We start from the raw sequence: 26,683 nt of genomic DNA on the forward strand, positions 1-26,683 counted from the left end.
GTTTAAGTTATGAACAAAAAATAAAAAAGTTAACAAAGTGTAGTTTGTAATCTAAATTCTCCTTTTTAAAATTTTTTTAAAAGTTTTTTGTTTTTGCAAAGCAACAGTCCTCTTTTGCAGTAAATGATGATTTACATTTGGGTATAGCAGACAGGTATGATATTTAAGATTATTGTGACACAAAAAGGATCCATTATACTGTAGTATAGTATCTAGTTGCTAAAAGCCCAGGGGTGGCAGCTCAGCAGGTGTCCTCTTATTTATAGGATCAATACCTACAAATGGCAAATGAGTTTTGAACTGCCAGGCAGGAGGCCTAGAGGAAGACCAAAGAGGAGGTTTATGGATGTAGTGAAAGAGGACATGAAGGTAGTTGGTGTGAGAGAAGAGGATGCAGAAGACAGGGTTAGATGGAGGCAATCAATTCACTGTGGAGACCCCTGAAGGGAGAAGCCGAAAGGAGAAGACCTACAAATGGCAAAAAGAAAATGTGATGTGATCTGTGAAATAAAATTGATAAGTAAGTAAAAGGACAAGGAATACACGGAGGTGAAGAAGTTTGGAATACAGTACAGCTGAGGAACTGACGAGCAAGATGGCAATGAACGCAGAAGTCAATTGTAGTCCGACTACAGTGTCTTAAAGGCATTGCAATGGGTTTAAACACAAGTGGGTTTATATGTGCTCAGCTGACAGTGGAACAAGGTTTGATGTAAATAAATGTGCGAAACAGAATGTCATGATCTGAAAAACAGAGCTTTACGTTCGGGAGGAAAAAAAAAAAAAGACCCGTAAATCGCGTCAAGCGAGTGGTGACAGACGCAGCGTTTCGGGAGCGCAGCGGTGCTCCACACATCACGCACGACGTTCGGACTTTCATCGCTCACATCGTGAAAACGCCCCTCTCCTCTCCTCTCCTCTCATCTCCTCTCCTCTCCTCTCCTCTTCTCTCCTCCTAGCCCTTCCGCGACCGTAAGCCATCCCTGTCGGCTTGTTCCTGTCTGCTGTCCCATCCTGCAGGGCCACATCTCCCGCGGCAGAGGAAAGGCGCTCTGGGGCGGTGGCGGCGTCTGTCCTCCAGTTTCCTTTAGTCTCAATGATCACAATCTGGACCGAAGCTCGACCGACCTGACGGGACAGGTACGCGTTTCATTTTGTTGGTGTGATAACGCGCCGGTAACGGCGACACAGGTGCATGCTGCATTTACCGGTTGTTGTCGGGAGGGACGCGTCTTGATAAAAGCGCGGCACAAAAAACAAACCAACAAAAACGCTGCTTTGTGCTTCTAGTGTCACGGAGGGAGGGAGAGGGTGTTGGCGGGGAGCTTTTAATCCGGCCAATATGGTCGAATTAACGTGCATCATAGAACCAGGGCATCGTTCATTCCACGCACATCCCGGCCCACTGGTCAGGATTAGTCAGCAGGTGCGCTTTTCTTGTCGTCTAACCGAATCACAGACGGAGCGTTCTGCACGCATCCGACCCATCTACAGCGGTTCAGACTGCTTCTCGGTTCTGGAGGTGTGATTTCTGTCCGTGGAGCCATAGTGCTAACGGATGATGCTCAAGATAATGAGCACATTGAAAGCGGAATGCATTGTCGCGGGTGTGGCAGAGGGGGCAGCGTGGGCCCCTCGTACAGTCCCTGGTCTCCTCAGTTGCACTGTGATGAAGTGAATGGAAACACCGTGGTGCTGGAACTAGAATATATTGTTGGGCTTTGGAAGAAACTTCACATGATAACATATAAAGACTTGAGTAAATAACCTTATATCAGCAGACCAACATGAATCCTTCAGGTATTCTCTCCATACCCAATTAAACTATCAATTTTTGAAGCTCTGACTCAAACCAGATTTAAAATACAATCATTAGATATGTGGCATGTTTCTTTTATGAATGCGATTATCAAAAGATTCCAGACAAACCAAAGTAAAATGACATGTTGTTAAATTGTAAACAATGACTGTATATCTTTGGCTCAACAAGCTCTTTTAATTAAATTAAACCCTGATCCAAAGCCAATGAGACATGTGCACCATCAGAATGACTGCCCCCAGGGTTCTATTAGACAAAGACAAAAAAAAAACCCCCCACAACAAAACATGGATCCACCTCTTAATCCACTTTTGACTCATGTCACACTGTTCCACTACATGTCCTGCAAACAAGACAAATAGTTTATGACTAAAATTCTAAAATTCATATTTATATTAAAAGAACTTAAAGAGGTTCATGGCTGTTCCTTAATCCAGACCCTAAATTTTAATAATCTCTTATTGAACATGCTCCACTCTTCCATCCAGTTTCATGTTAATCTTTCAAGTGTTTTTGCTGGTTTGGTGAGAAAAATAATAAATCAGATTCTGAAGCCCCTTATATCCAGAACAAGTCTTTGCTCAATGCCAAACCCTTCTGCAAAGTTTCACCAAAATTAATCTGGGACCTTATGTATAATAAACATGTCTTGTAATTTTGTATGAAGTGAATGAAAACAAATCCTGGATTTTAATTGAAATCCATGGATTCCTCCTTGTAATAAGCAATACCCGTGCAACAAGTCTCGTGAAAATCCATCCCGTTCTTTCATTTTATCTTTTCTTACAGACAGACAAAAGTCAAACAAACAGTTGTTGCTGAGAACATGATAGATTTAGCAGTCAGCCAGAAACACTAATCGGTACAGCAAACATCTTTAATTGAGTACAGACACAAAACATATTACATCAGAATGAAATCAGAAACAACTGTGTGGCATCAAATGAAACAAAGAAAATACAACTGATAAAGTTCAATATAGAAAATTCTGCATTCAGCTGGATTCGTTTCACCACCTCCAGACTAATCACATTGCAACAGATCTGCATCCTCTTTTTCATCCTCATCCTCCTCACACAGAAGGCCGGTCCTCATGTATCTGGCTCCTTCACTGCCACAGGCATCAGCAGCTCCTAGACTGAATTTGTGGGGGCAGAGTCAGGGAGGGGGCAAATGAGACCTAAAATCCATCCATCTGCCTGTCCATGCTGCCGCCCCTCCATGCATTCTCTGCTCTCATTTTCCTTTCTTTCACCTGCTCCACTTTCAGCCTCTCTGGTGTGCATTAAAGTGGTGCAACTACAAGCAGTGTGTTGCCCTGTCGTCGCACACTTTCTTGTTCACTTTAGATGGCAAGCCTTTTTGGAAGACATGCTGATTTATATACCAACAGGAAAGAAATATTGAATAGGCTGTTGCCAAGGTTGTTCAAGGAGTTTCTCTGCAGGTGATACAGTTATGGAATTATATGCTATATTTCTCACACAGCAATTAGCTCTTATCTACATCGGGTACAATGTAACGAACACTCCTCTGTCAAAACAGGGAGGGTATGTACAGTTATACAGTGCATGTTTCACTTGTGCACATATCATAAGGACAAAGGATAGGTCATACACACACATCTGCAGGATGTCCTTTTGTGTCCGTAGGTGTTGTATAGCACACTTACATTCCAAGAGGCATGCTTTGACACAATTGTCCCTTGAATCGTATTTCAAGCAATCTTGTGATTGATTTGTGAAAGCTCATTGAAGCAGGGCCAGTGGTCTGTTTGCATCCAAATTGTAATTCTGTGCCAGATAAACTCCCATCACTTAAAAGTGAGATGAGCTTTCAGAGGCACATTAAAGAGAGCCGCAGGTAATAAATGGTCTTTTTTACATTGTCATTTTGATTGTTGGGTTCACTGTCCACCTCAGCAGAGCATCCTATTTTTTTGGTGAGCTCCATCCATAAGCTTCTGTGCTCTATGACCCAAAAATATGAATGTTGTGTAACTTTGGATCATCTGGATTGATTTTTCATCATACCAGTAAAGACAGGGTGTCATTTGAACGTATGAACAGAAATTGGTGAATAGCTTTATTACATTTTCAAGCCCTGCATGTGAACATATTTTGAAAACTTCAAGTTACATATTTATGAAATAATAATAATGATTTTCCTCATGAAAACACAATTCACGCCACAGTTTAACCGCCACATTGATATGAAAAGTCAGCCCTGATTTATCTTCCCCAAACCTTTTTTGAATAAATGATTATAAGTAATCTTCCTTGCATGTCTGATCATTGTATTGCAGACTGGCAACTGACTTTTTACTGTGCATAAAACCGTTGGTCATCACCTACTGCAACTGCGCTCAAGTGTGTCACTTCAGTGTACCTACCTTGATGTGACCTGTCACATTCTTCTGAACAGTGTCGTGAGATGGTTCACCTAGTTTGTATTTATGAACAAACAATATAATCACCCCCAGGCAGCAGATTTGCTTGACAAAATTCGTTGTCGTTTCAGTAGGTGCTGGCCTCATTACGCGTGGTTAATGCGTTCGAGGAACAACACGCGAATTACAAATTCTGTGATATAGCGACAAACTATTTATCTTGCGGTAATTTAAATGTTTATGAACCCACCCCGTACTGATATTAAACCACATTTTATCTGTATTGCCTTTTCCCACACCCTTATCGATTGTTTAAAGCACTTCTGTGTCTCACAGAAGTGCGCTGCGTTCCAAGACTCACGGAATGTAGCGCACTTCTGGATGCCGTTAGCCAATAGAATGCGCATACGGTATCATGTGACCGCCTACCAAAACAGCGATGAAGTGAAGTCGTGAGCGTTGATGCGTGAATGCGCAAGGGCACACTGTACACACAAAAACACATACACATATAGAATATAAATTGTTATATACACTATATAATATTGTAAATACTTTTAGACCTGCAATCATGGTTATTAGAAATGACAACCTTGAAAAATACATTTGAATCCCTTGAAATGATGAGTCACCTCAGTCCTAGCTTCCAGGATATCCACTGGTATCTGAGGTGATTAAAATAATGACACAAATGAATTTCCATAGCATGCAGTCTACATTATATGCAAAGCCCCTCTTGGATCATTTCATTGTGCTGGGTCTGTTTCATTTATTTGAGACTAGTGCAGGCCCATTCTGAACACACTCATTATCAGTATCTCATTTTCTTGCCCTGTGGTATGGTTTACAACTGTCTTGTTCTAACATTAGTAACGTTACCCCAACATGATGTGGTTAAAGTGACCAGCAGTCAGTGAGCTGTAGAAAGTGAAGACAGACTGGTTAAAGGTGAGGTCATGCCTGACAGCTCAGTGGAGTTTGAAGCAGCACCCCTGCTTCTGCAGAGTGACACTGGCCTGTTTATTCTGTGAATGCCAAGTGTGTTGCATATCCATATATACTGTATGTGATTTACAGGCATGCATATGGACTCCTTCACATTAAATTGAGATCACTTATGGCTGTTGACAGTGGGTCAGAAGCATTAGGACGTCTGGCTCTGCCTTCTGCTTTGTTTCCATCCCTTCTACTAAAAACATATTTATAGGCCTGGATGTTTGGCACAAGTTTCGGTAATGCCTTTTAAAAGACAGGCCTGGTGTCTCATAGGTAAACATCATTAGTAGTAAACTCTGCTGGTCAGATGCAAGGAGAGCAGCAGAAGGGTCTGTTGTAGAGGTGTGCCGTATTGATAGAAACGGATAATCTTGATCATTTTTCATACTGGTATTTTTATATTTATCACTCTACTTACATTGAAATAGCTTGCTCTATTAGGTCTACTAAGTTGTCTACTTTTAATATGAATGGAAATGCTGTATGTGTTATTCATATGCCTCAAAAGATTGTGTTTTTAACTAGTACTTTGTCTGGTGTAGGGGTTGTGGCAGCTGACTCCAGAAGCTTTTCATATTCTGAGTCATTGTTTGTACAGAAATAGTGAAACCAGTTGAGCTCCTTCTATCTATAAAAGATCCTCTTAGCAATATTCTCTTTTCAGCATGAATATCTGGATCGGTGGCATTTGTATTTTGTATCCAGATGCATTTCTTCAGGTATTTTTAGAGATTGCATTTCACTATTAACCAATATGTGCACACACACTAGAGTAGACAGTTGTACCAAAGAGTGTGCCTTGGCCATTATCAGTAAGAATTTGAGCTGCTGTGTTTTTGTTTGACAGTGTGTACCAGCAGTATGTCAGCGGGTCTAACAATAAATCACCCAGTCGTGTCTGCACAGGATTGTGTTTATGAAAGAAGGATGTGAATAGGTTGAGTATTCCAATCACATCATAGGAATTTGAAGTGATATTGTTGCCATAGCCTTTTTTTCTGGCATAAATATCTTCATTAATTACATCTGATATGCTGACATCTACTCCAAATGGAGTAGAATTTTGGGAATTCCTCTCATAAATCAAACGGCGTATTTTGACAGCTCATTATGAGATTTCACTTCCTGATTTCTGTTAATCAGTGAGTATTAACTTCCAAATAACACCCTCCCCCTGCACTGATAATTCAGAATTTCGCCATATTTAGGTCCATGTAATAATGAAGCAGACGCAAATATTGTACACATTTGCAATCACAGTCTTCTTCCATGTCAAAAAAGACAACCTTACCGCCTTGAATGTTAAGGTCTGCAAATTCTCTCAAAACCTGTCATTTCCCCTGCTGTAGTATTGACAGACCCTCATCACAAGAGTGCTTGGGCAGGTGACATCATTCCCACTGACCTTGCCTTCTCTTAGTAGGATGAACTTCCAGTAGATTTCAAGTCTTATTTTATCTCTGTAGTTGTGTGATGTAATTTTCAGCACACTTATAAGTCCTGCTATGCAATCTGCTCTGAGAACTGCTGAGTGCCAATGGTTTGTAATGTGTGTATGTGGTTTCCTTTGAGCAAGGACATATTGCCACTCCCACATTCCCAGCCCCCACCACCCCACACCTACACTGATGTCTCAGAGCCAGCTTCTCCCAAGCATGGATTGATGAACTGGCTATGTGTGCAGTTAGAAGGGAAGCACTGATTATAAAGCAAGGATGTGGAGGGTGATCCATGATAAAATGTCAAGGCTCAGTGATTGACTAATAGAGTATATGTGGATTCTAATGAGGATAATCTATTGAATGTGGGAAATGCATATTGGCTTTTAGACTCAGTAGCTGTTAAAACATGTCTGCTTGACAAAGAAATCATATATAATATATGTATGTAAATGCTTATGTGAGCTACATGTAGCACTTTGGACTCTGAATGTCAGTAAGGACCGAATTCTCAAAGGGGTCCTATTACGAAAATCACATTTTTTCAGGTCTCTACATATACATATTGATCGTCTCTAAGCCGACCAACTCCTAGAATGTGGTAAACAAATGCTTCCTGCGTCAATAAATATTTGGAGTTTTAGGAATTCACAACTATCAGATTTTGCTAGAGTTCCCCTTTGTGACGTCACAAACGGTTCTCTGCAATTGGACAGAGTGATTGACAATATTGATTGGTTGACAAGCCCAAGGGCGTGGCCATCCCGATGGGGAGTTCGTTCAGGCTATGGTAGCATTGTGTGGTAATGCCCTAGCTCAGAGCTCCACACCAGCCATAAACAAGCAGCCTCTGCCTTTATTTACAGCCTAACAGATATTCACTGTCACAAGTCAAGGGTTATGTTCAATTGACATAAACCCTGCACGTGAAATAATCCAGAAATCGAGAGGAGAATTCTCTCATTCCTAGCCTTGTGAGAGAAAAGGGTGGATAAGCTGACACACACACACACACACACACACACACACACACACACACACACACACACACACACACACACACACACACACACACACACACACACACACACACACACACACACACATACTCAAATGCTTTGCCTTACCTGTCCCATGTTTCTTTTAGGCCCCGTACACACGGTGCCGGATCTTTTAGAAAACGCAACTGTTTTCACCCCGGATAGAAAAAAAAATCGCGTCCACACGACAGCATTTTCGAAAAAATCTTTGTTCACACATAACCGCAGAAGTGCGTTGATCAACTCCTTTATAAGCAGAACAACTCCGAGATTGACAGGAGAGAGGACCAGGACATGTGGAAATTTTTGCCGTTCCTCCTGGAGGACGACCTCCATTAAGAGTTCTCCCAACAGCAGACAGCGCAACCCGGTCCGACACAGAACTGGCGTCGGCGAGGAACGTGAATGAATGAATGAAAAAATAAATGTATAAAAATTATGACTCATAAAGAAACGAAGAAATATTCTTGTGTCTTTGACTTGGAGCTGTTATTCGTCAGAGAATAGCCGATTTTTCACTCCGTCCATTCTGTTTGTATATGTTGACACGGGTCACACACACTAAGGTCACAGTGGTTTTCGTCGCAGAGAGATGCCCTCTGGATAGAAAAAGTTTCAGATACAATTTCCACACTACAACAAAGACCCGGCGTTTTCAAAAAGTTGCGTTTTCGTCCCGGATATCTGCGTTGTCGTGGGGACGGAAGGCGTAACCGCAACAAAACACTTGTTTTTTTGAAAAGATCCGGCACCGTGTGGATGGGGCCCTAGACTGCGATAGTTTCGCTCCCAGCGATCTCATTGTTCGTGCCGATTCTCGGGAAACAACTTTGATTATGCCCTGTCCGTGAACGTCCGTTGTCATCTATACTTATTTTTGTCTCATTTGTAAACTGTTTTTAATTCTTTGCGATGTTTTCTGGTCATGTAGTGTTTACATGGGTTGAATGAACAACAGTCACGTTCGGCTGAAGCAGCTTCATGCTCAGCGCATCAACAGTTATTAACAAGAGACAAACACGAGAAAAATAAGAGCAAAATGAGTAGTAACTAAGTTACTGAAAGAAAAGTTTCAGACTGACAATAGCTCCGACACTGGATCAAAACAAAACGCCCGTGAACGCGTGGGGGGAGGGAGTTTTGATAGAGGGTGGATGGGAGTGGAGATAAGGAGCTGAGAGCTACACCCTCTTAACACAGAGCTTTTCAGGGCGGAAGAGATTTTATCAATATTCAGTCAGAGATATTGAGGACCACGGGTAAGTTTGGGGTAAGACATTTCAAATACAGTATAGTTGGACATCTGGCAGCTGAATGACATTCATTTAAAAAAAAAACAAAGTACACAAACAGTCATATATAAATCTGTTTTCTCACAAGGTGAAGTTTTGGGCAAAACACGAATATACTTAAATTGTCAATGCTAACTTATTAATCTTGTTCACAGGCATAGTTTGCATATTAGAATAACAATAGGCATGTTAGAACAGAAGTATTAATTGACAAATAGAAATTGTATTTGAATTTTTCTTGATTTTTGTACAAATTTTTTTCTGATATCTGGACTTCTGTTTTCTCATCAGTGATGCACTAATTTGTATAGTTTAAAAAAAGTCCTTGTCCATCACATTTTAACTGAATCTTTATTTAAAAGCTGCATGTTGACATGGCAGATCATTAGTCCATCTGCACTGAACGTATTCTGCTTGTCAAAGGCATCATGGAGTGGAATCAACATGGACAAAGCAGCAGACAGGGTCGGTGGCCAACCTACCCAATAAAGCCCCTAGTAAACAACAAGGATACTTTTACACTTGGCAGGAAAATGAGAGGCCCTGATCATTTTAACAGCCTCTAAGAATCATCTTTTAAGTCAGTGAGAACAGACAGATGGTTTGGTTGGAGCAAAGCGACTTTTTAAGTAACAACCCAGTTTATGACATGCTTTGTTGAATTGTCTAAATGAATCAACCCCAGACGATGTTCTGGCAAAGGATAAACATTGCCTCGAGATCACAGTAAGGACATTGTCTCCTCTCTTCAGATCATTATAGGTAATACATTGGTTGCTTAGCTATTCGACTAAAAATAGAAATGCATTGGGAGGGAGTAGGATGAGCGAAGAACAATGAAAAATTTTTTTTCTTCTATAATCTGTCTTGGTCTGTCAACTGAGCTAAAATAAATGCAACTGATTGCCATTTTTAGGATTTAGGTTTTGGGATTTTTAGCCATACAGACAGCTAGAGTTTTGCATATGTCTGTGGATTTTTACAGGAACTGGGACATATCATTGGAAGAGATGAATGATTGATTTTTATTTTCAAGGGCAACATAAATGAGGTTCTGTTTATGTCGAACCTAAGAGTTAGGTGAAAATGTTTCAATGACCAAGAGGAAGCAAACAATTTAAGAGATCTAAAATTGAGGGGATCAGAAATGGTTGCAAAGGTTATATGTTCCTTAGAAGTAATGCAAAGTATCTGTCAAAAAAACGAGGAGTGCAAATCTGCCTCATTCAAGCAGACAAGTCAGATCTGCAGAGTTAAATGCAGCGCTTTGATCTAAAAGTAGTAAAATGGAGCAATCTGCATCATCTGCAGTCTAGTGTAGCTCTGTTGCACTGTTGATGGCTTTAAAACATGTAACCAATTGTTGAGAGATATGAATGGATAAAGAAATAATGCAGAATTTCTACAAAAATATAAATTTATTATTTTTTGTTTTGTTTAAGTAGTGGTTAACAGTCAAACAAAAAAGCCTCCCACTTTTGGGCAAACGATCATCCAGAATGGTATTCCTTCCAGGTACCAAACTTTGTTTTCTGATGTAATTTGGAAGTAAGCAAATACTTAATACTTCTGGCTCATGCATATCTTTGTGGCAGCATGCTGTGTTGGAGAAGCAAGAGGAATCCACTGTCTGTGTTTCCCCTGCTCTACTGCGGAATATTTTAGAGAATCTATATTTGACAGATATCTCCTGCCCATCTGCTGATGAATGATATTCCTGTGGGCAACTGACATCTGCCTGAAGACGCATCAATATTGGGAGCTTCTAAATTGACAGACCCATTGTTTGAGAAATGGCATGAACTCAAATGGGCACCGACAGGTAGCAGTAAATGATGCATCATGGACATCATTGCTCAAAAGATTATCTAGCGTCATGTCTGTCACTGTTTCACAATTTATCTGCATCGCCCTGCCATAGACAGTGATTGTTAACATGGATCACATTTTTTTTATTTTCTCAGGGAAGAGTTGACATTTTGCAATTGATCCCTGCTTACAGGAGGACAGTGTAGGCTGCAGAAGTAATCTCTAGACATAAGCCCTTTTACACAGAGGTGGTGCAATAATGCCACAGCAAAGACCCTTCACCACCTTTGGTTGTTTATAATGAACAAATCTTCAGAGGTCTAGTTTTTGATGTAAGATAGTATGTTACAGTCTAGTGTGACGTCTCCTTATACTGTCTCTCCAATTTCAACACTACTTGATGATTTTCTTTGAATTAGTTGCTAACTGCTTTTCACAGATCTTGCTATGGATAACACACATAATACATTGGCGAAACAAGACACCTTCCGCCTTCTTCCAACGCAAGCTCTCTCATTGACAGTTTTTTTTGCCACTGTTACTACCCCTGCAGAAAGGCTGTCTGGAAAAATGCCTCAAACAGGCAGTGTAGATTAGAGCTTTACACTGACACAGCAAGGTTAATAGAGCCCTATAAAGGCACTAAGAGATAGCAAAGTGTGTGTGTGTGTGTGTGTGTGTGTGTGTGTGTGTGTGTGTGTGTGTGTGTGTGTGTGTGCGCTCGTGCGCAAGTGTATGTATGAGGATATCTGTGCTTCACTCAATTAAAGAGCCAGGCTGAGTCTTGCTTATCTGTGACTTATCTTTAGACTTTGCATAGGTTATGACAGCCTATCACATTAACGCCTGTAGTCTTTTGCAACATGCTTGAATGGGCAACACTGAAAGCATTTGATTTGAAGAAGAGTGATAACTAACTTCCTCAATGAATGAACTTAATGAAATGGGATTTTGTACAGGTACTAAGATAATGGTCCTTCTGTGTAACGCAGATAAGATGATTGGGAAAACTCTTTATGTGAGGAGATTGATCCAGGGTTTTGGGTTTCAGCACACATTTTAAACTGAACTTACTGATGATAAGTACAATTTTGTTTTAAAATCCAGAATTTTAGAATTTTAAATACCTTCAGAAAGAAGTTTACAAATATCTTACCAGAATTTTATTTGTTGTGCAGAAACAGCTTAAAAAAATTAGAACTTCCCATATGAAGTAAAAAATATAATTGAACTTAAAGAATTCATAATAGTTTTTTAACAGATGTGTTTTCTTCTGAAGGAGGGGTGATGTCACAATAACAAGCTGACAACGCTTTTTTTTTTGAGGGGTGGTAGAGCTCATATATTTTGTGCTTCGTGCTGCCTACTATTGATATAGCCTGTAAAAATGTATAGATGCCGAAAACAAAGCTAAAGGAGAATGAAATTTAACAATTTCTATACCACTGAAAATGTTCACTGATAAAATAAGTAGGAAACCAACAAAGTCCTCAATTGTCTAGTAACACTCAGAAGTGAACGCGCTTTGTTTAGACTGTGTGGGTTTGGTTGCATCAGATTTGATGGATGGATGGATTTGACTTTGTCTCCATGGAAACCCAATACTCAGCTGTCATCACCTTGTCAATTATGTTGTTACCATTTTTCAACAATGCCCCACTCACCATCAGTATAGACAAGAACATAATTCATCGTGAGGAAAAGGCAGACAGAGAACTATTTAGACTAGCAGATGGGAGAGTCCTTTAATAAAGTGAGTGGCATTCATTCAATTAATAAACATTAACAACTGGCAGCAGAGCCTCCCCATCAGTATCGCATCGACTTCTGTCTCGTGACATCTGATACAATTATCCATCTTAGTTTGAGACTGCTGCGACCTTTATTTAGTTTTAGGTGCAAACGCGTGCCCTCACACACATACACACACACCCACCCCACCCCCAAACACACACGTGCACACACAAGCACTTTAAAGGATAAAATAGCAAGAGGTAGGAAGCTGGTTGGATTTAGGTTGGGTAGGACTCAAGCAAAGTTTAAAGTATAAATTGGGGTAAGACAATTTATACCCACAACCCACATAATGCAACTATTTTTGGAGGCCTTTAATCCCAGGCATTGTTTTTAGAGAGTCTCTTATCCATTGCTGTCGTGCCTTTGGACTTCACTTGACATTTGCTCTGTGTAGTTCATAAACCAAAGGAATCTGGATGATTGTGTGAAGAAGGACGTTTTTGTTTGAAGTCGATGACTGTTGAAGATGTTTTGAGATGAAGGAGGGTGCAACACCTCAGACATCCCAGTCTCCATAATCTCCTTCACACAGCTTGTTTGATGTGCAGAGACCAGGACTGAAGTGGAGTCAGAGTGATTGAGTCACAAAGTGGACCAAACGAAAGCACTGATTTGCCTTGTGATGATGATGATGTGTGTGAAACGAGCACCCTAAAGTCTCTGACACTGGTCTATTTAAATTCTTGTCGAGTTCGCTCGTTATTCGTTGTTCTGACAGATGCGTCATGGGTTTTGACATTCACATAGAGTGAGGGCATAGCTGGGATTTGGGAGAAATGATGTTTGTCAGAGCAATGACATCAGATTAGATGGATGTCAAGGTGAAAGAAGGAAATTTTGCTGTGATCTTTTTGAATGTATTGTAAGGCTTAAGGCTGTGATGGTTGCCCAAGGGCCCAAGTAACCAAGTAACCTTATTGTCCCCGTTTTGAGTCCTGGTTCACACATTCAATGAAAAAAAGACAAATATCGATCGCCCAAAACTACAGCCAGTCCAGCAGCCATGGTAGACATGCAGGTACAATAATGCTTTGAGCTACAAGCTAACATCAGCATATGATCATTTTCATTGCCATAATGCTAATTTCTTGTTTACTGAGTTCACAGTTAAAGTTAATGTGTGGTGCTATCGAGTTGGCATTTCACATTGACCTCTTAGTGTGGCTCAGGCTGATGAATGTGTTATGAGTCATTCATTCATCATGAATATTGTCATTGAGATCCATTCCACTATTTAACTTACAGTATTTTCCGCACTATAAGGCGCACTTCCTTCTTCTTTTCCTTTCGGCTTTTCCCTTCAGGGGTAGCCACAGCGAATCAGTTGCCTCCTTCTAACCCTGTCTTTTGCATCCTCTTCTCTCACACCAACTACCTTCATGTCCTCTTTCACTACATCCATAAACCTCCTCTTTGGTCTTCCTCTAGGCCTTCTGTCTGGCAGTTCAAAACTCAGCATCCTTCTACCAATATATTCACTATCTCTCCTCTGGACATGTCCAAACCATCTCAGTCTGGCCTCTCTGATTTTATCCTCAAAATTTCTAACATGTGCTGTCCCTCTGATGTACTCATTCCTGATCCTATCCTTCCTGGTCACTCCAAAAGAGAACCTCAGCATCTTCATCTCTGCTACCTCCAGCTCTGTCTCCTGTCTTTTCCTCAGTGACACTGTCTCTAGACCAAACAACATCGCTGGTTTTACCACAGTTTTGTACCTTTCCCTTCATTTTAGCTGAAACTCTTCTATCACACATCACACCCAACACTTTTCCCCACCCGTTCCATCCTGCCTGTACACGCTTCCTCACCTCTTTTCTGAACTCTCCATTGCTCTGGACTGTTGACCCTAAGTACTTAAAATCCTCCACTTTCTTGATCTCTTTTCTCTGTAACCTCACTCTTCCACTTGGGTCCCTCTCATTCACACACATGTACTCTGTCTTACTGCGGCTAACCTTCATTCCTCCCTTTTCCAGGACAAACCTCCACCTCTCTAGCTTCTCCCCCACCTGTTCCCTGTTCTCACTGCAGATCACAATGTCATCTGTAAATATCATAGTCCATGGAGATTCCTGTCTAACCTCACCTGTCAGCCTGTCCATCACCATAGCGAACAAGAACGGGCTCAGCTGATCCCTGATGCAGTCCCAACTCCATCTTGAATTCCTCCTTCACATCTACAGCACACCTCACCACTGTCTTACAGTCCCCATACATGTCCTGCATCGCTCTAACACTCTAGACTTTTTCTTACAATACTACAGTTCCTCTCTGGGCACCCAGTCATAAGCTTTCTCCAGATCTACAAAAACACATTGCAGCTCCCTCTGGCCTTCTCTGTACTTCTCTATCAACGTCCTCAAAGCAAATACTGCATCTGTAGTATGAAACCATAGTGCTGCTCGCAAATGCTCACTTCTGCCCTTAGTCTAGCTTCCACTACTGTTTCCTATAACTTCATTGTATGGCTCATCAGCTTTATTCCTCTGTAGCTGCCACAACTCTGCACATCTCCCTAGTTCTTAGAAATGGGTACCTGCACACTTCTCCTCTATTCCTCAGGCATCTTCTCACTATCTAAGATCCTGTTGAACAACCCAGTCAGGAATTCTACTGCCACCTCCCCTAGGCACTTCCAAACCTCTACAGGTATATCATCAGGACCGACTGCCTTTCCACTCTTCATCCTCTTCAATGCCCTCCTCACTTTATTCTGACTGATTTTTGCTACTTCTTGTCCACACCAGTCACCTCCTATAGTTTTTGTTCTTGCTCATTTTCCACGTACATCAACTCTTCAAAGTAATCTTTCATCTTCCCATCACTCTACTGGCCCCTGTCAATAGACTTCCATCCCTATCCTTAATCAACCTAACCTGCTGCACGTCCTTCCCATCTCTGTCTCTCTGTCTTGTCAGCCTGTATAGATCAGTCTCTCCCTCCTTACTGTCCAACCTAGCATACAAGTCATCATAAGCCCTTTGTTTGGCCTTTGCTACCTCTACCTTCACGGTACGCTGCATCTCCCTGTACTCCTGTCTACTGTCCTCAGTCCTCTCAGTGTCCCACTTCTTCTTAGCTAACCTCTTTCTCTGTATACACTCCTGTACCTCCTCATTCCACCACCAAGTCTCCTTATCTACTTTCCTTCCAGATGACACACCTAGTACTCTCCTACCTGTCTACCTGACCACATTAGTTGTGGTTGTCGAGTCATCTGGCAGCACCTCCTGACCACCCAGAGCCTGCCTTTACTCCTTCCTAAAAGTCATGCAACACTCTTCCCTTTTCATCTTCCACCATTTTTTCCTCCACTCTGTCCTCTTCATCTTCCTCACCACCAGAGTCATCCTACACACCACCATCCTATGCTGTTTGTCTACACTATCGCCTACCACTATTTTACAGTCACTGATCTCCTTCGGATTACACCGTCTACATAAGATATAGTCTACCTGTGTGCTCCTACCTCCACTCTTATAGGTCACCCTATGTTCCTGCCTCCTTTGGAAGAAAGTATTCACTATAGCCATTTCCATCCTTTTTGCAAAGTCAACTACCATATGACTATCTGCTCTCCTCTCCTGGATACCAAACCTGGCCAGCACCTCCTCATCACTTCTGTTTCCTGCACCAACATGTCCATTGAAGTCTGCACAAATGACAACTCTCACTTCTAGGTATGCTCTGCATCACTTCATCAAAGTCCAGCCAGAATTTCTCCTTCTCCTCCAGCTCACATCCTACCTGTGGAGCATACCCACTAACAACATTGGACATCACACCTTCGATTTCTAGCTTCAGACTCATCACTCTATCCGACACTCTTTTTACCTCCAGGACATTCCTAACAAACTCCTCTTTCAAAATAACTCCTACTCCATTTCTCTTTCCATCTACACCATGATAGAACAACTTCAACCCTGCTCCTAAACTTATAGCCGTGCTACCTTTCCACCTGGTCTCCTGGACACACAGTATGTCTACCTTCCTCCTCTGCATCATGTCAACCAACTCTCTACCTTTTCCTGTCATAGTTCCAACATTCAACGTCCCTACTCTCAGTCTTATACTCTTGGCGTCTGAGTCACCCCCAGCGGAAACACTGGCCAGACTATGCCCCCTAACAACGGTGGTCAAGCGGCGTTGCTGAGGTTCCGGCTCTCACTGACCTGCTGTCTGATGGCAGAGCAGCCTGCGGAGAACACCGGTGGCTGGCTACGATTACGTAGCAAAATATAGGGGATTTTCAACAATTCTATTAATAGAGTTTGACTGACTGATCTCAGTATTTCCCAACAACTGTAGTGCTGGAAATAACCCACTTCAAACTTAATTGGTCTAAAAAATGCCATTGTTGTCAGTGCTGGAATCTAGTGACGGTCCATTCTATTAGTCCGCGGAAACACACGGAGAAACTGGCATAAAGGTGACTGAAAGACCCTCAAAGGTGAAATTCCAGCCTTTTTTTTTTAAATTTCAAGAGCTGAGTAACTGCTAGACAAAGGAGCCTGGTGTGTTGCAATTGATTTGCAAATGTAGTTGATACCTGTGTGTGTGTGGGTGGGGGGCACATTTCGGCTTGTGTATTCTGTCTGGCAGCGACGTCCTGTGAGATTCACGGCGGTGAGACCCACGTTAAAGTCAGTTCTAGGAGTAAAACAGCGTAGTATTTGCCATTAAATTAGCAGCCTGACATTAAAAACTGGTTAAAAAATGTTTTTGGATACACAGTGCAGCAGCAAATAGCTTTACCTCACCTCTGACTAGACTACCGATCGATCGGAACAAGATTTAATTAATAAACGAAGATGAACATCAGAGCTTAAATATCTGCTTCGAACTTCAGATCAGGAAATAATCCGCCCTGTTTGAACTAAGTGGTTAGTTATTCATTTAGTGGTCCATGACTTCTGTTTGGATTTGGCTCTATAGAAATAAAATCAAATTTGACTATTAGATAATTTTGAACTGCAGTATTCTGTAATACTTTTATCAGTAAATCTCAGCAGCTAAGGAAAAAACCCAGGCGTGTTGACTTCTTAAGGCCCCGTCCATACGATGCCGGAACTTTTTTGTTGCGTTTACGCCTTCTGTCCACACAACATCGCAGATATCCGGAACGAAAATGCAACTTTTTGAAAACGCTGGTCAAGGTGGATTTTTTTGAAAACACTGGGTCTGCGTTGTCGTATAGACACTGTACCCGCAAGTTTTTTTATCCGGGGCGCGTGTCCCTGCGAGGAAAACCGCTGTGACGTCATGCATGTGACCTGTGTCTACATGTACAAACGGAGCTAAAACCGGCTATTTTCTGATGTATAACAGCTCCACGTCGAAGATGCGTTGATAAACATGCTTTGCACTTAAATATTTGCTCGTCTGTTTTATTTATGTGTGATAAAGTTTATATATTTATCCATTCATTCATTCAAGTTCCTCGCCAAAGACGCCGACGCCAGTTCTGGGTCGGACCTGGATTTGCTGTCTGCTGGTGGAGAACTCTGTGATGGAGGTCATCCTCCAGAAGGAACATTGTGGATTTCCACACGTCCCGGTCCTCTCCCCTGTCGTTCTCGGAGTTGTTCTGCTTATACATGTGTTGATCAATGCACTGATGCGTTTACGTGTGGACGGAGATTTTTTTGAAAATGCTGTCGGGTGGATGCAAATCTTTTTCGATGCTGGGTAAAAAAAGTTGCGTTTTCAAAAAGTTCCGGCATTGTGTGGACGGGGCCTAAGATGGCCAAGTGATCAAGTGATCAGGTTTCCTTGATGAGGTTCAGAATGGCCTCATTGAAATAACAATAGCCGTTCACAGCTGATTAAAGATACTCACAGTCATGAATGCTCTAACTAGTGGACGGATAGCGCAACTACAGCTGCCAGTTTTTTAAATCCATTTTAATTTTTTTATTATATGCGCCTTATAATGCGGAGCACCTTATATATGTATAAGCAGTTCATTAAAGGTGCGCCTTATAGTGCAGAAAGTACTGTGCAATTTCATTCGGGATTAATAAAGTATATATCTATATCTAATTAAAAAACCACATATGTCTGAGGGTGTCAGTAAAGGAAGTGATGACATCATGAAAATTGCTACACATCACACTTTATATTGTTATACTATTTCCCCCTGTACTCCTTGGCTCCCTGCTAGCACTTTCACTGCCTCACAAAAGCATACAATACACTTCTATCAGACACTCCAAATTGCCCGAAGGTGTGAATATTGTTGCTGTAAATGGTTGTTTGTTTGGCTTTGTGATGAACTGGCAGCCTGTCCAGGCAGGGTGTAACCCCGTCTCCCACCCAGTGTCGGCTTCGGTCGGCTGCAGCCTCTGTGAACTCTGTAATGATAAATGGCGATGGAATAAAAGGACAAATAAAAAAAGCTACATTCTTGTCAGTTTTGAGCTCCGTAGTTTGTTGTACTACTCTGAGGTTTCTTTTTTTAAATATTATTAGGAGGATGCTGTCAGTGATAGTTTTTTTGGTAAGAAGAGAAAACTAGTGCAATCACCTGTAAAATCCATACAAGGTTATGTTTTCCAGCTGCTTATACATGCAGTATCATGCAGTCATTTTTCAATTTGTCAACTTTGAGATGTTGTTTAATTACATCAATGTCTGTTGTTGGAAAAAAAAGTCTTGGAATTTATTCCATGGTAACAATATCCTATACAACCAAATATTTTTATCCAATGAGTCTCTTCATTTAATAACCTGCAAGACGGGTAATGAAAGCAAACTGCTTTGACCGTGACATCTGAAGCCCTTCTAGTGCCAGTCTGCATCCCTCTTTGATCCAGCTTCATTACGGAAAGAGAAGCTGGTCTGTCATGAGCTGTATTTCAGAAATTGTAAATATTAACTTCTGGTTTAGGGAATAACACTAATTCTGGCGTTGAGGGACAAAGTACATCTTTTCCTGCTTGAAGAACACCTCGATTACAATCATTAGACCAAATGAAGCTGCAGTTTTGCTCCTCCCAAATGATTGTTTTCCCTGGAAGCTTTGTAATTTTTATCAAAGCTTTCCACATGCCCTCCTCACTAATCCTTTCCTCTCATTAACCTCTTGCTTTACTTTTTTCTGCTATTTTACGTTCAGGTTTCATGGTTTATTAAAACTCATCTTCTCGATGTGTTATAGTGTACACATTGATATTTTTCTCATTGATGACAATTTGCTCTGAAGTGAGAAGCACAGAGTCTTCATGACTTCGCAGCCATTTACAATTAATAGCTAATAAGTCTTTCTTGTCTCCATTTAAAACAATATTACACATGCCTGAGGCTAACATATTTCTTTGAGTTACTTAAGAAGGAATTGTTACACTGGGATTTATATTAGTCACACATTGCCTTTCCCATGAGACTTAGAATGGGAATATTTTAAGATTAACAATATACTTGGTCAGGAACAGCTTAAATATTTCTCAGTCACACTAGGAGAGAAAAATCTAAGAAAAAGTATGATTAAATCATTGCAATCCATTTACTCAATAGTGGCCTCAAAGAAGAATTTAAACATGTTATATTTCAATGTTTCAGCTGACATATAAGGAATATTACACCTGTAACCTTGTATTCATTTTTCATAATATAGCCACAGATTCTGGGTTTTCCTTGAGCAATTTGTTCCTTTTAGCTATTCCTCCTAATTGTTACATCAGCTTCCCTAACTGCATGTCAGTGAAAGAACAAATTCCATTGAAGCAATAGTCACCTTCAAATGGCAATCCTCATTCATCTCCACCTCACCTGAATATGTCAGCATAGCGTTATGACTCACTCTGCAGCACCGTGTGATCTTAGTCGTCTCTCCCTGAAATCTGTAGCACTCTTTACTCAGATCGCCCTCACATTTGTGTGGCAGTCGCCTTTCTTGTTTCCCTCTTTCTCCCATTCTGTTTCACCATCACTGCTGTCTTGGTGTCCAGAGAACAGATCTAGCTAATATGATTTATGCTATCTTGCTTTGCTACTGGGAGTAGAGAGCTTCCTGAGGGCAATGCTCTTCATCCTGAGAACTCCTGTTGGAGGCTGTGAGCCAGCACTGACTGTGCGACCCTCTTTCACCTCCTGTGCATGTGACAAAGACACTCTAACTAGTCATCTGCAGATTACCACCGCTGTATCCGCCGCAGCGGGTCACGGAGAGCCGGAGCCTATCCCGGCGGCATAGGGCGTGAGGCGGGGGACACTCCGGGCACGAAGCCAGTGCACCGCGGAGCCACACACAAAGACGTATAACCATGCACACACACACTCATTCCTACGGGCAATTTGGAACGGCCAATCAACCTGAAGCGCATGCTTTTGGAGGTGGGAGGAAGCCGTAGAACCCGGAGAGAACCCACGCAGACACGGGGAGAGCATGCGAACTCCGCACAGAGTGGGACACGAACCTGGGTCCGCCGTGTTGTGAGGTGGCAGCGCTAACCACTGCGCCACTCAAACTAAATGATAGTAAATGGTAATTAATAAATATGACAGAGTATCTGTCTGCTGCAAAAGAAACGTGATGACACCACAGTCAGTACCTCTTCTGCAGCCAGTAAATACACCAGAGTGCCACCATTCTGCTGTGCACAGATGACAAAGTGTTTTTCCTGCATCTTATGAGTTGAATCCAACAGCGGTACATCAGATTGGACTTCCAGCAGCAATAAACACTCCACACTGGTTTATAAAAACAGGAAAAAAATGATATTGACTGAGTGTGTTTATGCGTGGTTGCAGGACTGCAATCCATTTCAATGACAACTGAGAAGGCTTTGGCTGGGGAAATGAAGAGCACAATGGAGGGCGACACCAGGAGAACCAATCAGGTGAGAGTGCTATGGAACACACAGCAGCTGTAGATCATTTGACTGGAGCCTTTCAATCACTCAGGGGCCTTCCGGCTTGCTGTTTGATATGCAAGGCAGCTGGTCCCCTCTGCCCGTGCAGCTAACTCAACATCTCTGGGTAGCAGCTCACAACAAGTTAAGCATTTGATTTTGTTGTTGATTTGCTTTGAATGTACATAATGCCTCTTGAGACTGGAAAAAAGTATGGCAACTTAAAGCTCACCTAGAGGACGGACGTTCTCTCTTTTAGGTTCCAGAGGAACACGGAGAAGATGATAGCTCAGAGAAAACCCCCAGCAAAGCCTCCAAATCTCCCCAAAAAACTACCAAGCGGCCAAAGACCGTCCCTGTTAAAGTCACTCTGCTTGACGGCTCTGACTACGAGGCTGCAGTTGAGGTATGCTCGTCAGTCGACTTAATTAAGGATTTTTCCGACAAAAACAATGTAGGCCTTCTTTTCAATACAGTGGTATCTCGACTTACGAATGTCTCTACTTACGAAATTTTTTACTTACAAAATTTCTCAGCAGGAAAATATTACCTCTAGTTTCGAAAGAAAATTTCGCCTTACGAAAGGTAAAAATACAGTATGTGCTGATACTCGCAGCTCCCACAGGTTCCTGAATGCAACATTCTCATAGCTGCTCTGCCATTGGCTATTACCTAGTATCTTCCTGGCATCCCATTGGCTAAGAGGGACCTCTGCGGAGCTAGATCGGTGTTTATGCAGGGTCCTCGTCATTTGGCTCTCGACCCGTGAGGTGTTCTGATAGTTTTGCGCAAATATACTGTATTAACTTTTAGAGTATTCACTGTAGACCCCAAGAAAGTGACGGAAAAAGAGGAAAAGAGGAAAAAGAGAAAAGAGGAAAAGAAAAGACGAAGAAAATAGTTTTTTTATACATACAAACAAAGCAAGAGATAAAAAAAGGGATGTGTTTGGTTGATCTCGCCAAAGAATATGGCCGTAGTGCATCTACAATCGCCACGTTATTAAGAGTTTAAGGCATCACGTGGGTGGTTGGAGAATTTGCATGGAAAACGCATCTGTACTTACGAAATTTTATACTTACGTAATTTCTTCCGGAACCAATTAATTTAGTAAGTAGAGGTACCACTGTATTCTCAACATTTTTAAGTGAAATATTTTAATTACTTGAGTCAGAAAATGAGGTTGATGTAAATGAAACATAGGCACAGGTTAGCCAAAAGACAAACAACAAACACTCCCAACTGTTTACATTTTTGGTTTCTGTCTAAATAGGTTTTGTGCAGTGCAGTAGTATTATTGACATTTTGGGCTCTGCCACTGTTTCCATCCACTTTGATTTTTCTTTGTATTCTTAATTACCACATAAGGAAATGTGACTGGGAATTTCCGGAAGCTCAAACAGTTTTTGTGAATATATCATGCTCACACTTCACTCAAGGTTCTGCTTTAGTGAAGATGAAAAACTTCCAATGCAAACGTTAGATCTCTGTGGAGAGAGCAGATAAATCTCACATTCCTCAAATAATTCATGAAACTAAGCCAAATGTCAGATTTACATAACTCTCTATAATATGCTCTTGTTGGAGATTTGCCTGGCTTTCTTTAATATGTGATGTTGTAGCATGTTCTTAACTTTTACATCTATTGCTGATTCAGATCCAGTCTTTCTCCCAGAACATTTCACTCACAGATGTACTCATAAAATACATCACAGGATTAATGACTACCACATCTTAAAAGGGAAGGTGACCTCTGTTGAATCACATTTTATGTCATTCTACTTAAACTAATAGGAATGATCGCAAAAATTGTGAATATCAATCCAAGATCAGTAACGCTGCTTCCAACAGAAGGTTCTTTCAAAAAACTTAAGGGAAGCAATTATGCGGAGGACCAAATTATTTAGTATAATCTTAGTTTTTCTGTTTCCTGAAATGCACATACATTTAAGATGCACGTCTCATCTCTCAGGGTGACAAATACATCATTTTAAGAACTTGGTGAACAGCTCCCCGGGTTGAACAGAGATGGTGACTCAGCACAAACACACCATGATGCACCTCAGTGGGTTTCAGTGTCTCTCTGTACATGCTACTGAGTCAGGAAATGCAGATCTTCTGCTATTCTGACTGAGTGGGGGAGAGATGGGTGGTGGGAGGTTAGACAAGCTCTGCTTTGTCGGGGATTGAGGACTCAGGAGAAAACCTATGCTTCCATGAATCATGACTCTGTAACCTTTAATGTTTGCAAACAGGCCAATTCCCACTGTGCACATTTTTTAATGTAACAGCAGCCCACATGCTCTGCATGAAGATACAGTGTAGAAAATTAATCTTCCCCTCAATTGTATTGACTTCTGTAAGAAAGCGGGGGGGGGGGTGTTTCTACAGCAGAGGGTGATCCTGGGCAGGATCCATCAAAGCCAATACTGGAAATCTATTGGTTCCTGCTGATGGAGGTTGATGCGCAATGGGAATAATCTTGTTGGCTCATTCACCTCATTCATGTTGAATATATTCCTTTTTATGACATGGTGCTCAAACTCGACCTGATATATTTTACTTATCTGAGCCAGTGAGTGAAGAAATACATCCTGACTTAGGCGTCACACACATTCTCCTTCACTCCCCATTATCTTCTTCCGTCTGGTTTATACGCATGAATACACACGCACACAGACACACACACACACACACACACACACACACACACACACACACACACACACACACACACACACACACAAAAATACACGCGCGTGCGCACACACACCTGGACAGTGACATTAGGTTTTGGGCTTTGACAGGAAATCCATATGGTTGACAGATGAGTGCACTTAAGTTTGACCGGGGAGAAAATAGAATGACTAAAGTAAAGAGGAGGAATGATGAAGAGCAGGGAGGAGGAGTTTGCACGGACGCTGCGTTTGATGTGTACACGCATACATACATACAATGAAAGACTCAAAAGAGAACATAATAACAAATGCAATTAAACCAATTGCTTAAATTACAGACAAGACATCCACTGAGCTCCCTGATGATGAGACAAGGGAGCATCATGGATCTTCTTATTGGTGATTGGCTCACAATTTAGAGACTGTATTGATGAATGCAGCAGGACATATGGTGCTTGACTTTGCAAAAAGGATTGAAATTGCTATAGTGAATACTTTCTTCCAGAAGAGGCAGGAACATAGGGTGACCTATAAGAGTGGAGGTAGGAGCACACATGTAGATGTGTTAATCTGAAGGAGATCAGTGACTGCAAAGTAGTGGTAGGCGAGAGTGTAGCCAAACAGCATAGGGTTGTGGTGTGTAGGATGACTCTGGTGGTGAGGAAGTTGTAGAGTGCAAAGGCAGAGCAGAGGACGAATTGGTGGAAGCTGAAAAAGGAAGAGTGTTGCATGACTTTTTAAGAGAGGCTCTGGGTGGTCAGTAGGTGCTTCCAGATGACTGGACAACTACAGCTAATGTGATCAGGGAGACAGCTGGGAGAGTACTTGATGTGTCATCTGGAAGGAAAGTAGATAAGGAGACTTGGTGGTGGAATAAGGAGGTACAGGAGTGTATACAGAGAAAAAGGTTAGCTAAGAAGAAGTGGGACACTGAGAGGACTGAGGACAGTAGACAGGAGTACAGGGAGATGCAGCGTAAGGTGAAGGTAGAGGTAGCAAAGGCCAAAGAAGGGGCTTATGATGACTTGCATGCTAGGTTGGACAGTAAGGAGGGAGACACTGATCTATACAGGCTGGCAAGATAGTGAGTCAGAGATGGGAAGGACGTGCAGCAGGTTAGGGTGATTAAGGATAGAGATGGAAGTGTATGGACAGGAGCCAATAGTGTGATGGGAAGATGGAAAGAGTACTTTGAAGAGTTGTTGAACGAGGAAAATGAGAGAAAACAAAGACTACAAGAAGCCGCTGTTGTGGACCAGGAAGTAGTAGATATACCGGTGGAAGTATGGAATTGTCCAGGAGAGGTGGCAGTAGAGTTTCTGACTGGGTTGTTCAACAGGATCTTAGACAGTGAGAAGATGCCTGAGGAATGGAGGAGAAGTGTGCTGGTGCCCATTTTTAAGAACAAGGGAGAGGTGCGGAGTTGTGACAACTATGGACGATTAAGCTGATGAGCCATACAATGAAGTTATGAGAAAGAGAAGTGGAAGCTAGACTAAGGGCAGTAGTGAGCATTTGTGAGCAGCTGTATGGTTTCATGCCAAAAAAGAGTACTACAGATGCAGTATTTGCTTTGAGGATGTTGATAGAGAAGTACAGAGAAGGCCAGAAGGAGCTGCATTGTGCTTTTGTAGATCTGGAGAAAGCTAATGACAGGGTGCCCAGAGAGGAACTGTGATATTGTATGAGGAAGTCTGGAGGGGCAGAGAAGTATGTTAGAGCGGTGCAGTACATGTATGAGGACTGTAAGACAGTGGTGAGGTGTGCTGTAGGTGTGACAGAGGAGTTCAAGGTGGAGGTGGGACTGCATCAGGGATCAGCTCTGAGCCCCTTCTTGTTCGCTATGGTGATGGACAGGCTGACAGACGAGGTTAGACAGGAATCTCCATGGACTCTGATGTTTGCAGATGACATTGTGATCTGTAGTGAGAGCAGGGAACAGGTGGAGGAGAAGCTAGAGAGGTGGAGGTTTGTCCTGGAAAGGAGAGGAATGAAGGTTAGCCGCAGTAAGACAGAGTACATGTGTGTGAATGAGAGGGACCCAAGTGGAAGAGCTGGAGGTAGCAGAGATGAAGATGCTGAGGTTCTCTCTGGGAGTGACCAGGAAGGATAGGATCAGGAGTAAGTGCACAAGTTAGAGGTTTTGGGGATAAAGTCAGAGAGGCCAGACTGAGATGGTTTGGACATGTCCAGAGGAGAGATAGTGAATATACATTGGTAGAAGGATGTTCAGTTTGAACTGCCAGGCAGGAGGCCTAGAGGAAGACCAAAGAGGAGGTTCATGGATGTAGTGAAAGAGGACATGAAGGTAGTTGGTGTGAGAGAAGAGGATGCAGAAGACGGGGTTAGATGGAGGCAACTGATTCGCTGTGGCGACCCCTTAAGGGAAAAGTCGAAAGGAGAAGAAGATTGATTAAGCATAGTACATTTAGAGTCCAGTACTTAACCTAAACCAATACAGGACTGTGAAATAAATCTACTGGCAGTACACAACTGCCTATTAGCATATGAACACTTCCAAAAATATATTGATCTTTTTTTTTTCTTTGCTTTTTAAATAATATCACAG

The 26,683-nt window shown here is 41.9% G+C and overlaps 1 protein-coding gene across 1 annotated transcript in view; it reads left to right on the plus strand.

Annotated features, from left to right (window-relative positions):
* Positions 1-1,021: 1,021 nt before the first annotated feature.
* si:dkey-178k16.1 (band 4.1-like protein 1) overlaps positions 1,022-26,683 on the plus strand; it is a 51,034-nt gene continuing 25,372 nt past the window's right edge. The window contains exons 1-3 of the mRNA XM_068339448.1: positions 1,022-1,140; positions 21,336-21,424; positions 21,696-21,842. Coding sequence (XP_068195549.1) covers positions 21,353-21,424; positions 21,696-21,842 — 219 coding nt within the window. The 5' untranslated portion in view covers positions 1,022-1,140; positions 21,336-21,352. The remainder of the gene's footprint in view (positions 1,141-21,335; positions 21,425-21,695; positions 21,843-26,683) is intronic.

This window comes from Antennarius striatus, chromosome 2 (assembly GCF_040054535.1).
Source record: "Antennarius striatus isolate MH-2024 chromosome 2, ASM4005453v1, whole genome shotgun sequence".
Taxonomy (NCBI): Eukaryota; Metazoa; Chordata; class Actinopteri; order Lophiiformes; family Antennariidae; genus Antennarius; species Antennarius striatus.